Source organism: Catharus ustulatus, chromosome 3, assembly GCF_009819885.2.
Source record: "Catharus ustulatus isolate bCatUst1 chromosome 3, bCatUst1.pri.v2, whole genome shotgun sequence".
NCBI classification, from domain to species: Eukaryota; Metazoa; Chordata; class Aves; order Passeriformes; family Turdidae; genus Catharus; species Catharus ustulatus.
In genome coordinates, this window is record NC_046223.1 from 38832520 (window position 1) to 38846273 (window position 13754).

The window sequence follows — 13754 nt, forward strand, 5'->3', positions numbered from 1 at the left end:
TGTATGTTGTTTCAAAGCATACATGGCTCCAGAAGTAATCACCAGAGCTAAAGGAGAAGGGCATGGACGTGCAGCAGACATCTGGAGCCTGGGCTGTGTTGTCATAGAGATGGTCACGGGCAAGGTATGGATGTTTCATGTACTGATGAAATGTAAGCTCTTCGTAGCAGTTTTTCTGCAAATTCTGGTACTACCCTGAGCAGTTTGTCACACTTCAGTTTGCAAAGACTGGGATGGTTTTTCATATCCTAGAGCACAGAAATACATGCTCTAGTGGGTAGGGAGTTACTCACTAAAGCTTGCACTTAGCAATGTTGTTACCTGTTGCAGAGGCCTTGGCATGAATATGAGCACAACTTCCAGATCATGTATAAAGTGGGGATGGGTCATAAACCTCCTATTCCTGACAAAGTGAGCCCAGAAGGGAAAGACTTCCTTTGCCACTGCCTGGAAAGTGACCCAAAGATGAGGTGGACGGCCAGCCAGCTTCTTGATCATCCTTTTGTCAAGGTTTGTCTGATGACTTTGGCTGTGAAAACTGCAGATGGGAATGGGGAACAGCTTTTAGTTGACTTCTTTGTTCTCAGTGATGCCACAGGGATTGGTACCATAGTGAGGGGCTGGCAGCAGGTTGATGCTGTCCAGGAAACATGGATTGGCAACTTTCCCAAAGCACGTGTTTTTTTTCAGCAGGCATGTGACTACAGGACATGCAATAAATGCAAACTTTTACTGCTGTTTTAAAATGCATTATCTTTATGTTAAAAAGAAAAGTCAGGCTCCAACTCAGTGGTATCTAATAGGAACTGAAGGACTCTGCAGCAAAAACTTCAAGTACAAATGCACAGGTTTTTAGAAATAATGGCCCCCTCCCTAAAAAGTGAAACCAGCTTGAGAACTCTCCCATTCTTCTGTGCAAAGGGCTGCTTTTCTTTTAAGTTCATACTTAAGGGTAAGGTTGTATTGAATGTTTTTTCTGGCAGCTGCTCTAACAGTCTGCAGTTCTTGCATGAACTACAGTGTGGTGTTTTCCTTAGGAACAGGCAAATACAGCTACAAATTGAACTGTATTAGTTACTTCTTTTTTTAAGAAGTAGGAACGCAGTAGGTTATTGAATTCTGTCTCATTTTCGACCATAAAGTTGATCACTTTGGTGTTCTGGTTCAGTAGTAGTGTGTTTGGGATCATCACCCCTCCCTCATCAGTGCAGCAGATCCCATCCATCAAAGGTGAACACTGCTTTAGGCACCTAAAGGATGCATGGTGACAATGTGAGAATGTCAGTACTCCCACACAAACACTTGTAATGCATTATTGTGGAACAAGGGAGAGAAAAAACTTGAGAGATGTGAAGGTGCTAAAGAAATGGATCCATTACCATCTTGCTGCAGGAGGGAGATGGCTGAAGTAATTGCCTTTTGCTACCTTCACAGGTTTGCACAGATGAAGAATGAAGTTAATCTCTGGCCTTTTCTATTCTGACAAGATTTGAATCACTACTGTATGTAATATTTACATAAAGACTGTTCTGACAAACAGTATAAAAGTTGACCTTAACGAAGACTGCACAAGTGACAGTGTCACTTCCTCTGCTGCTCCTGTACATTTTACTCGGCACATGTTGCTCATGTGACGTGTCCACAAGTTGGAAGAAGCTGCATGTTTCAGTGAAAGTGCCATTACTACTGTATATGGACCATACCCTATTTGTTCCTTCTCCCGTTTCTCATTTGACTGAGAAAACTTGTATTGTTAATATGTAGTATTTTTGAACTCCCTAGGTTCAGAAAAATGCTGTAGTGTTATCAGGCGTTATGGACCTTGTTTTTTAATCTGTTTGAGTGCACTGACTGTGAACTTTTACTGGGGTTTTTGTTTATTTGTTTTTGGCAAGCTTCAGATTTGTTATGCACAAGGCTGATTAATGAAATTTAAAAAAAAAGGTTTTTCTCAATAAATGGTTTATTTTAGGAGATATTGGTGAAGGGTTTTTCTTCCAAAAATAAATGTAGGCCTATGTCACATTTTAAACTTTTTTGCAGCATTGGGTTAAGGCCGCTGAGCTGACTAAATTGGAATAAGCTGCTCTCATATTGCAATAGTCAGTGTTTTGTCAAGTTTCAAGTAGTGTGAGATGCTTCTAACACAAGAGATAAGAGAAGTAAGGTTCCCCCTTTCATCGCCTTCTGAGAAAAGAGGGTGATGGGCAATTCCTGACACCGCCTTCTGTCTAAGGGATAACTTCTTGAATGCATGCAGTGTGAACAAGGACTGCTCTGGATGGCATTTTAGTCTTCTAGGAGAGAACTGTACGAGCTGATTCTTGTGTTCTGTTTGGCAAAACCAAGAACCTACTGTTTACCTTTTGAAAAATGACTTTGGATCCTGAGCTTTCATTTCCCCACATCTCAGTTGTCATCAGCCTCAGAAAAGGCAGATTATTAGTGGTTAATGATTGGAAACCTGCAATGCATGATCTTAATTGATTTTTTAACTTGCTATTACAAACAGGTGCCTTAAAACTTACTTGTAAACATTAGTGCAAGTTTACATATTCTTGTTAGAGCCTTGGACTTAAAATAGGTAGCTTAAAACTTGCCTTTAATATTTGGTTTTATAATCTAGTGTTTTGTCTCATCTTAATCCACAAATCCTTGATTAGTCACTGGTATGAGGTGAGCTGTCAAGGAGGTACCACAAAATTTGACCTTTCCATCCAGAAAAGTGTGAGCCTTGCTGTGCATATCACCTGTGCATGCATTTGCATTTAGGCTCTCAAAAATTACAATGCTGCATTTAAACAAAGACTTTTCCTTCTTTTCAGTGCTCCATTTTCAGTTGTGTGATAGGAGGGGAAGTATATTGTCATCCTCTGTAAAGGACTATGAAAGAGGTAAAAGTGTCCCCCTCAGCTTGCTGTGTGCTTCACTTTGCAGTATAACAGAAGTATCTGAGTTGTGTCCTCACTTGCCTTGTTTCAGGTGTCCTTGAACACAAACAGCAACTGTGGGCAGCTTTTAGGAGTCAGGATAGAGGTGACAAACTGTTACCAGTTTGTTCTTGCCAACTCAAGAAAACTCATTCACTGCATATTAACTTTTTATACTTTTATTTTTGTATAAACAAACATTAAGACTAATTTTGTTAAGGCAGTTGTAGAACATACAGTTGCTTGTGGGGATAAGGGGCAAACACTTTTAGTTCTTTTAATACAGTGAACTGGACAAGTTTAACTTTGGCAAGGACCATTAAGCTTTCTCTGTCATTGAGTGCTGGAAGGACCTCAGAGGTGTGCCAGGACTTGGAGGAGTGCTTAGGAGGATGGATCCAGGAGTGGCATGTTTGGCCCTCAGCCTGTTCTAAGGGTTGGTCCCAAGGAAATAGGTATGAAATCAGCTCTGCACTCTTTCAGAAGTATTTACTTGTTTGGTGCTTTCCTCTGGGAGAAGGGCACTGCACACAGTTGGAGGGGAAAGGACTAAGATTTGTAAGGAATGCCAAATGTCTTTCGTACTCCACGTTAAATCTGTGGCTCTTAGACGGCAGAACAGTCTCTGCCACTCCAGGAGTATGTATTTGCTGCTCAGAACTACTCACCCACTATCCCAAGAAAAGGCCAGTGTGTCTGCCAGGTAATGTTTACAGTAAAATGCTACCCTGGAGAGACCTTTCCTTTCTCCCCTCCCACCCATTTTCCAACTCTTGTGTACAGTGTCTTCAGATCTGGCCTGCTGATGTGCCTGATCATTATTACAGGATGCAATACTCAAAACTGTTAAAAATGTTACAGCAAATAGACTGCAGGGCGGGCATGTGCTTTATTAAATAGCATTGTAAATATTACAGTATTTTCTACTCTTGGGCTCTAAAAACTGTATCTGAGACCATGAACCCCCTCTGTTCAGGACATTGAACAACCTATTCCTGAAAGTTTCCTGAAAGCATAGGGAATGCATGTGTGAGGCAAAAAGCCCTCCAAAGCAGTCTCTCACACTTCACATGGCCTATTCTTTCCTTCATGTTGTAAATTTTACTGTCTCCACTCTCCCTGAACTTCACTTATTGCTCCATGCTAAAAGCACTACTTCACCTGCTGTTTAGGTGCTGCATATTAAAAAGGTGAGTTTCTAGATTATCTGAGGTACTGAATAGCAAATACATATTTCATGGAATGATTCATAGTGTTGTATTAGCCTGTTTCTTCTGGGCTCAGTTTTATTATATGAAAAGAGCAGTGTTTTTATACCAGCTGCTAGAATAAGACTACTCACTTGCTTCACTAGACTGTCATGGTTTAGTCCTGCGCTGAGTAAAAATGGACTGTCTTTGAAAGTGTCAATCACGACCTCCACTGCTCAGTGTCAGGATCTGTACTTCCAAAAATTGGGATTTTTTCCCAGTCATATTTGCTGTTAGGTAATGTCCCCTCTTTTACTTTTTTTTCCCCTGCTTTAAACAAGTTATTTCTAGTAACCTGCAGATGCTTTACCCTGGAAGTTTAGAAACAGGAGCTGGCTGCCCTGAAATCAGTACCAGGCATATCAGAGCAACCCCACTTTCCTCAGAGCTTGATTCAAGTTTTCTTTAATTCAGAAGGGTGTAAAATCAAGACACACATAAAAAAATCAGCCATACCCACTGTCCTAGGTCTCTCTCCTAGTTCCCCCTCCTCTCCAGAAGAAAGTAATTTATTTACTATTACTTCAGGCTGACTGTTATGAGGCACCAAGTAAACTAATTTATCAGAAAAGACAGATAAGCAGATTAACAGGATCACAACAGTATGGGTGTGGGGCATACATGTTAATGCACACTTTGCATTATTTCACTACACCATGCCCAGTTATTTTTTTTCCACAGCTGTTAGGAGGGCATGGTATTTTAAGTAGCATTTAAAGCCAAAAGGAATTTTACTACCTCAGTTTTTCCAAAATAAAAATGACATCTACTCTGAAGAATTGCAGGTTTGAGCTATCCCTTGGATGTATGGCCTGAGGAAAGAGAGGGCAGTGGGTAACTTAGCTCTGCTCAGGCACAAGGCCAAATTCTGATCCAGATTATGCTACTGCCAGGCTCCCATGTCTGGATGTCCAGGGGGTCTGGCTGAAGTTTTGAAGGGCCCATGTAGTGCACACTGTGGAAATAAGTCCTAGATGTACAAAAACTCTACTGTAGTTCTGCCAGTTCAGCAGAGCTGCTTCAGTCCAATACTGCTATAACCAAGCACAGCATCCTGCTGTACTGTACTTAAACACTGACAGATTATGGTTGTTAAACTGTGTGATCTACACAACTATCAAGTCTAATCATCTTGTAACAATCTTCTGACATTAAAGCCTGCACCTCTGGTTAGTTTCCAGGTAAAGTCTCTTCATACAAGCACGCTGGAATTTTTTTTTTCTTCAAAACTTTAGACACTTCATAGCAAAACAACCACTCATGTGCAAACCTGTTGTTGAGAGTACATGAAGGAGTGCATCTTTCCAGCATGTCATCCAGCCCAAATCCCAGAGAAAAACAACAGGGGCACAAATTCAGATATGCACGGCAACTACTCATCCTCTGATCTCACTTGAAAGACCATGATAACGCTCTTAAGAGTTTTCAGCAGTTGCATTTGTTCCCTTTGGATTGAAGCAGTCTCTGAAGGTGCTACTTTTGTTTCTTGGTGCCTTTTCCTTGCTTGTTGTCATTGTTGCCATAGGTAGAGCCCTTGTTAATTTCTGTAACCCCGATCATCCATCTGACACCAACAGAAGCTGCAAAACAAACACAGTTAAAGCTGCTTGAGGCAAGGCCTGAAGATCCCTACTGGTGTAGCATCATGAAAGAGACCTTGGATGAAAGGTGCATTTGATGCTCCCACACCTCCACATCAACTGATTTGCCTACAGCTTCTCATGAAGGAAGAGCCTGAGGCTGGACACGTCCCCTCCCAGCAGCAGGGAAGAGGCTACAAGGAACCAGGATGGGTGTGAGAGGCACCAGCTTGCACAGCCCTGCGTGCCAGGGCAAGGGAATCCTGCTGGCTTTCAACAGCCCCACGTCTGGAAGAGCACAAGAAAGTGCAAGGGACCTTCAGATCTTGATAAACAAAAAAGTAAGCTGTGGCATTTGTTGATGATAGCCCATGAAAAAGTCTATTACAGGAAACCAGGTTTATTTGAAAGACTTTTATAGATGATTCACTGGTAATAATTCACCATGTGCAAGGATTATTTTATTTATTTATGTGTAGCACTTAAAGTGACTTCAGTTAATGCAATTTAACTTGAACTCCTTCCCTCACACGTTTGGTTTCTTTGTAAAGGGGCTCAGCTGCCCAAAATCCATTATTCCTCAAGCTTCTGCTCAGCTACTATAGACATTCAGAACTGCCATGCTTCTTTCAGGCCTAAACCTATTAGGAACTCACAAATATCTTCCCTCTGCTCAGAATGCTTTCCAAAAAAAGGAATCCAAACAAAAAAAAAAACTCCAAGAAAGCTACAAACCTCCCCTAAGCCTCCAAATCCCACTGTTTTTCTGACTGATGGTAAAAAGGCCTAGTAAGGTGAGGTGCTCTAAATGTCTCATTCCCATCAGTCTTTACTTCTCTGGACAAATTCCCACCAGCCAAAGGACTCTTTATGGTTCAATCATTGCCTGAGATCACCAAGAGAATACAGAGGTTTCATCTCACTACCAGGCATCCCTTGTAGACTGCAGGGCTGATACAACAACACCCTGTCCTGGCATTTGCTGGTGTTTAGCACTGGGAGGGGAGGGGGCTGTCAGCTGGCAAACAGTGCTGCCCTGTGCTTTACCAGCTGCTACTTGGCACAGCAACATCAGCCACAAAGAGCCATCACTACAGACTCCTGCTGTGTAGTCTCACAGTAAATTTACAGTTTTTAGAGTGCAAGGGGTAACTGCATACCAGGGATGAGTCACATGTGATGGACACTGGGAAGCTGGTCTGCCCATGGGGCTGCCCTCAGGTCTTGTGGATGCCAGGAAAGCAGGGCCCTCTCACAGGCAGAGCTGTGCAGTGAACAGTCCAGAAAGGGAGCTGGCTCTGAGGGCACTCACTGTCACTTACACTCCACTGTCAGCCCATGAATAGAAACACACACCACTGAGACAGACAAAGGGCTTCACTCACAGACAGACAAGAAAGAAAGAAAACCACCTCTGACATTTAACTGGCCATGAGCTAGGGAACACAAGAGAAAGATCCAACATCTTAGCCTGCAGTCTGGGATCATAGCATAATAGCAAGCATGAAATCATTAAGATTTTAACCACAAGGGATAGAAACAGCATCTGGAGATGGACACAGAGCAAAAATAAGAGCAGCTGTTACAGCAGACACATATCATACTGGGGATTTCATCCAGTTCCAAGAATGCCGGCACACAAAAAACTAGTTCAGCAGTTCAGATGTCATTTTTTCATCCTTTCGTCCCTGGCAGAATCTGCCACTGCCTCTATCTCCATTTCACCCTGTAGCCCTCAGCAGCCTGGGGAAGGTGGGGTGCAAGGAGAAGAGGACTACTGATGTTTGCCAAGCATGTGGAAGCGAAGTGGGGTAAGGCTGGGCTACTGCACGGTTCTGTCCCTGCACTGCCCCCTCGCCACAGCTCTCCTGGAGCCTCAGTGCAGACCTGAGCATCACCATCACATTTAAGGATTTATTCACTTGTTTTTTTACATGCAACTGTTTTAAGGGGAACTTCAGGGTTTTTACTTCAAGAAAGGGGAGAAAGGGAGATCAAACAAACTAATCAGCATTGCCTAACTTTATAGCTCTGAGGGCTTAAGACCACCCTGAGAAGTGCATAAGAGAAGCTGTTGGCTGAAGCATCCCTGCGCTACTCCACAGCAAACTGAGGTAACTGAGCTCCTGCATCTTTGTGCCCATCATTACTCAGCATCCGAAAGATGCAGGAGGTTGCTGAGGACCTGCTCTGCCTGCTGGAGTGCTGGGAGCTCAAGGAGGGCTGAGCTGACACCAACAAGAGAGCCAATAGTGGAATCTCTTTCTTGCAACACATTTTAGCTCCAAGAAAACTACCCCCTCCACAGGTAATATCTCATCCCTCAGCAAAACCTTAGCTCAAAGGATTTCCACCTTTTTTCTTACAGCTCAGGATTTTTTCTCATCTGTTACCTCGCCTTTACACCACACAGCAAGCACAGCAGGCAGGGGCATAAAAATTTCCCACATATAGTTTGCACTTGAGTTATATAGGTTATGCACTGAAATGAAGATTTGTAGAACTAAAGACTCTATGAATGGTAGACATTTCCGTTGAGGGCCTATCCTACATGCTATGAGGGAGAAGAAACAAGCAACAGACTCACACAAAAAAAGCAAACAATTCACCCAAATCCCCTTATTTCTAGGCACCAGGCTGAAAGGCCAAACTATCTGGCAGCTCCACCAAAAGGCAGAATCAACACAGACCTGATCCTCTATATATGGTTTGCATCTTGCTGTAAAACTTACAACAACCTTGCTGGCTTGTCCCCTCCTCACCTTCCATTCATCTCAGCCTGCAGGCATTGCCAGCCTTGCTGCCCAGGTCACATTGTGCTCCAGCCCTGTGCTCAACACTGCTCCTGGACACTGCAATGTCCCCAGGTTTGCAGTGTGATCCCCCACACAGTGCACAGCACACACACAGCAGCTCCCTCAGAATCCAAGCTGGCTCATCACTACTTGCACTCGATTCAGATGGAACACTTCTCTTGACTACAACATAGCTGCTGGCCCCCTGCCATCAGCCCAGATGCCACCCTGATTTTAGCATTAAACATGGAATAGCTGCTGCTTCCTTTAAAAAACCTCTCATCTTTTGCATACATTCCCCTTTTAACTGCTGTTGACAGCTTTACAATAAATTACTTCTAGAGCACAAAGGGTGGGTGTCCTCCTCAACACAAGTTATCAAAACATGAAAGACAACCCAACATTTGGTTCTTTGAAGCCAAATGAGACTGGGGAAGAAAGAGGAGGAAAAAAAAGAAGTAGCTGTCAAATGCAGATACTGATATTTGACAGACATGCTCGCTGCTTCTGCACCAAAGTATCAGCACCAAGTTTTAAACAGCTGTGAGCTAAGTACCTAAATCTCTTGCCATGTGTCCTGTGAAACTAAAGCTGGTTTTCAAAACACTTCTGTCCCTCAAACTACTTGAGCATTTATCCTCTGGAGCAGCGATTGCCTTGGAGTAGTATTCAAGTAGTGTCACAAAGGGCTCCCAGTCCCAGACCAGCAGTAAGGTAAAGCACAATGTGATGACTGTTGGGAGTATAAAAAGCCAAGCTGCTGCACAGCAAAGCACAAGGGGAGAGCATCCACAGTATAAAGAAATATCATTTATTTAGGGCTGAGCTAACTAGCAGAGCTGTACATACATTCGTTATTCATGCTTAGATCTCAGAGTTAGGGTCTGAGGGATTACTGTCCTTCCACTCCAGCTCAAGTGGAGCATTTTTCTTACAGCTCATTCCACCTCAACAGTCAGTTACCTACAAGCCAGTCAGTTTTTACTGGAGAGCACAATAATCAGAAACTATCTGAAGGACAAGTGACAATCTAGAAACAATGCAGAGGGTATCAGGTAAAAGGACTTCTATTTACTCTATCACAAAAGGTTTATTTTGTGCTTATCTGCACCTGTATCAGGTACTGAAACCCACCCTCCAAATCAGCAATCTACTACAATGGACTGCAGTCAAGTTCCTGATTCTGGAGTATCAGGTGAGCTGTCAAAGTGCCATAGAAAAAAACAAATCACTTCCCGTGTGCTTCAGGTACAAACAGTGAGAAAAGATCTGCTGCAGCAATGGTAAGAGCTGATTTTGTCATCTGATAAATCCCTCCATTCTACAGAAAAACCTTCCTTTTACACTGTTAAGCCACCAGGTACAATTACCACTCCCACTGTAAAGATAGAAAACACAGTCCTCCCTACTTTCCTACGGACTGGGTGTGCTGGACAGACACCTGCCACCAAGAGCCACAAACTCCAAACTGTGTTTGTGTTCACACTCCACTGTCTCCCAGTTACTGCAGGAGTCACTTTGGAGCCCTTGCCCAACGCTGGAGTGCAGAATAAAATGCTGCTTGGTCCTCTGTCAATAGTTGGCTGCACCATATCCAGAACATTTGTGACAGAGATCCCCCTTAGGATGCAGTCAGGGGAGAATGGCCTTGCTACAGAAACTCAGCTGTTGGCTACTAAAGTCAATGTGACAGCTTGGGCTGAGGTTTTTTCCTGCTTCCAGAGAAAGAGACTAATTATTCCCAACCAGCAATAAATAATAGATTTCAAAGGAATATGCTAAAACAAACAAACTGTAACATGCTATGGTAACTGTTGCTCTCTTGGCACATAATGATACATCCATTTTTAAGTGACCAGGATAAACCAGCCCTGCGTTTTGTTTGGTTTGACTAATGGCTGAGCTTTCTTCCACTCCCATGGATTCTCTTCTTCCCTCCACAGCTTCACAGTGGCTGCTATCTGCTCATAAGTGACATCATTCTCATTCCCTGCTCATCAGCAAGAGGTGGCTGAGTCTGCTGGCCTCAAATCCCAGGCAATTGCAGGCAGTCTGGGATTGGTCACACCACGTGTGGAATGGGAACTGAGCTGCTGCTGAGCACAGAGGTGCTGCAGAGCAGGCAGAGGGCTGCAGGCTGCACCAGCCCACAGGCAGGGCAGGTGTGTATGGGGCAGCAGTGCACATCACACACCCTCAAGGTGTTCTCTTCTGGGATTTGGCAGACTGGGAGCTCACAACCAATGCTGCTGCTCATTCTGGCAGCAGGTGCTGCTCTGGTCTTCCGGCAGCTCCAGTATTACAGATAAATCCTTTGGATTATCACTGCATTCAAGAGATGACTCAGAGCAGCCTGCTTATTAACCTTTCCTTGTGGCTAGAAGGAGAAAAAAGGTAAGTGGGGAGTAAAACAGCAAGAAAAGGGGAAAAAATGAAAAGAAGGTAGTTCTTGCAGTCTATTCTTGGTAGCATCATAGCTTTTTTCCTTTACAGGTTCTTTCTTTCACTTCTTGGTAAAGAAAAGACGTGACCTAGGTCACTACTGGGAAGATTGTATTAGGCTTAGGGTGCAGGGTGAGGGCTGTGGTGCCATTCAGCTAAATTATAAAGGGCTAAATCCAAAACCATCACAAATGCTGCAATGCCAAGCAGTAAAGCAGTTGGACCCTGAGGTTAAACTCCAGAAACCCTGAATAGTGTGAGGCTCCCTGTGGAGGGTACACAAGGCATGGAGCACTTTGAAATGGCACCAAATCAGTCTGCTGAGTGGAGAAACTGAATTAAGAGGAAAATGCTGAAGATGAGAACTTCAAACTATTTTGCAGTAGCTACGCTTCAGTGCATCATTAGGCCATTGTTCCACAATCCAGCACCGAACAGATTATGCCAGCATTTCTTCCAAAGGCAGAACAAATGTCCTCTTGGGCAAATTGCCAGGCAGTAGCATTTGAATGGTGTCACACCTCATCCCACCCACTGCCCTTTACCCACTTTGCACAGGAGAACAGGGGGGCTGATCCACTTTTCTCTGCAAGTGACAGGGATTTAAATCCATTGCCTCCCATTCCTAGCACACCCCAACTGCAGTGCTCACTCCACACTCCCATCCTCTTCACCAGTCAGAGAAGGGGAAGGGGGCACTGCTTGTGACTTCCACCAAGTAAGGTAGGTGGAAAAAGAGGCTTTTAAGTTGTAGTTGTTGCTCCAAGGAATTCTTACACATTTTACACAAAGCATTTCCAGGGTGACAAGCACCAACAATTTCTCCAGAGGAAGACAAGAACTCAGGATTCCCTTCTTTTTTCCTCTACCCGCTCACCTAATGTACCAACTATTACGCTGGACCTTATCCTTGCTCATTTTCCTTCCTCTGGCTCAAAGCACCATTTCCTGCTTGCATGCACACACACACACGTGCACAAATTGTCCCTTCTCCAATTACCTCTAAAAGAATCATCAATAGCAGCATTTGGGCATTTCTGGTGAGCAGTTTTATGAAAAAGAATGCTGTGTGCCTACCAAATCAAACTTTTCACAGATTACTAAAAGGATGTTAGTTAATCTTGATCAATCTAGCTCAAGATTCAGACTTCTGAGAATGCCAAGAAATGTTATGTGCTAGGAACAATTTCCTTGGTAGAGAGCAAAGATGCACTTCTGAGACAAGAAAATGCTCCACATTTTCCTACCTTCTCTGTGTTGCTATTCTGGACATGGCTTTTGAAGTCAACTCTGTATCCAAGCTCTCTCAGAGCCAGGAAGAATCTGAAGTTCTGTTTCTTTTTCCAAGGTTGTTTGTAATATACACAGATGTGAAGGTGATGAAGTCATAAATACCTATGATGGTCAGTGCAATCACAGAAAGTATTTGCTTTAAAATGTATGGCTTATTCTGGAAGGCAACTTATTCTTCAAACCGGCACTCTATCGCAGACATCCAGATATAATGCAATTTGCTAAACTGACCTGGCTCCTGCTTCCATGAAGAACATCAAATAAATCTCCCTCCCTTTCTTTGGGCCAGCTCGTTGTTTTGTTTTCTTTCCTCCACTTAAATATCATACTAGTTGAAATACAAACCAAGGCAGGTCAGAACTGCCACAGGAACTGTAGGAATTACCTGTGACAGTCTATGCCCTATGCTACATAAATCAGAGTAGATGGCCACAACAGGCTGTGCCTAATCACGAGTTCATGGATTACCAGTGCATGACACATCAGACTATGACTGAAAAGCATTCTCAAAGGAATAAATTATTATTGTGCTGCTCTTCTAAGCATTTAAAGTAGAACACAGCAACACACAACACAAGAAAAGAAAGCCTTATGTGGCAACCCACTGAGAAGTCACCGTTTGAATGCTACAGAAACAGAAATTTTTGTATGAAGCTCTTACAAAAAACAGTACAACTACAAAAAATTAAACAAAAAATCTTTTTAACTCTAATCCAGGTTAGAGTGGATGTATTAGATGAGTTGTTTCATTATGGTTTCATCCTGGTTGAATTCAAAAGTCATCTTTACATCTAGCAAATCTTAGAAAATCCTACTGGACATTTACCTTGTAAGTGATCTTTTTGTATCAGAAAACTTACCTATTATAATAACAAATGCAAAACTAGCCAGTGTCAGTGATGAGCCACTGTTGATCATGTTGATGAGCAGCTTGAACAAGGGATATAGCAGCAATAAGGCCCAGAAAAGCCAGTTCAAAAGTGTCCATGGTCGACGGGGTGGAACTATAGGGACTGCTGGGTAGGTTCCTGTGCGGTAATATTCTTCCTGGAACGCATCCTAGTGGAACAAGAGCAACAATTAAATCCCCATCTGCCTACAAAACTAGCCATTCCTGGCTTTGCTGTTCCTCCTTCTGGAGGATTGTAACCACAGAGGAAGATCAAAGACCAGCTGATAGCTGGAAAGCTTGTACTTTGAAGTCAATTAACATAGAGTCAAAAAAAACCCAAGGGAGAAAAAGGAAAAAAAGAAAGGGGGAGCATACACTGATTTCACACTGATGTGTGAAAACTTTCTTTCCCCTACACACAGCAGCCTGAAAAATGCCATACCTGGAGAGTATAGCAGCCTAAGAAAACAGGTGGGATGATGAGATGTTCACTCCTGCAGCAATGCAGACATCACTGCTGAACCTCCTGCAGGAGCCACAGCCACTGCCCAAGCACTGCAGGTAAGCCAGGG

At 43.3% G+C, this 13754-nt stretch overlaps 2 protein-coding genes across 10 annotated transcripts in view; one reads left to right on the forward strand and one right to left on the reverse strand.

The window, feature by feature from the left end:
• The window catches only part of MAP3K4 (mitogen-activated protein kinase kinase kinase 4), a 64547-nt gene extending 62571 nt beyond the window's left edge, over positions 1–1976 (forward strand). For 4 of the 7 annotated variants that reach the window (XM_033054587.1, XM_033054589.1, XM_033054588.1 and 1 more), the window contains 3 exons: positions 18–124; positions 331–510; positions 1435–1976. In XM_033054587.1, coding sequence (XP_032910478.1) covers positions 18–124; positions 331–510; positions 1435–1455 — 308 coding nt within the window. In that variant the 3' untranslated portion in view covers positions 1456–1976. The other 3 variants (XM_033054585.1, XM_033054584.1, XM_033054586.1) reach the window with 1 other exon arrangement.
• A 1117-nt stretch (positions 1977–3093) lies between these two features.
• AGPAT4 (1-acylglycerol-3-phosphate O-acyltransferase 4) overlaps positions 3094–13754 on the reverse strand; it is a 70730-nt gene continuing 60069 nt past the window's right edge. For all 3 annotated transcript variants that reach the window (XM_033055033.1, XM_033055034.1, XM_033055032.1), the window contains 2 exons: positions 13151–13349; positions 3094–5760 (listed from right to left, as the gene is read on the reverse strand). In XM_033055033.1, coding sequence (XP_032910924.1) covers positions 5654–5760; positions 13151–13349 — 306 coding nt within the window. In that variant the 3' untranslated portion in view covers positions 3094–5653. The remainder of the gene's footprint in view (positions 5761–13150; positions 13350–13754) is intronic.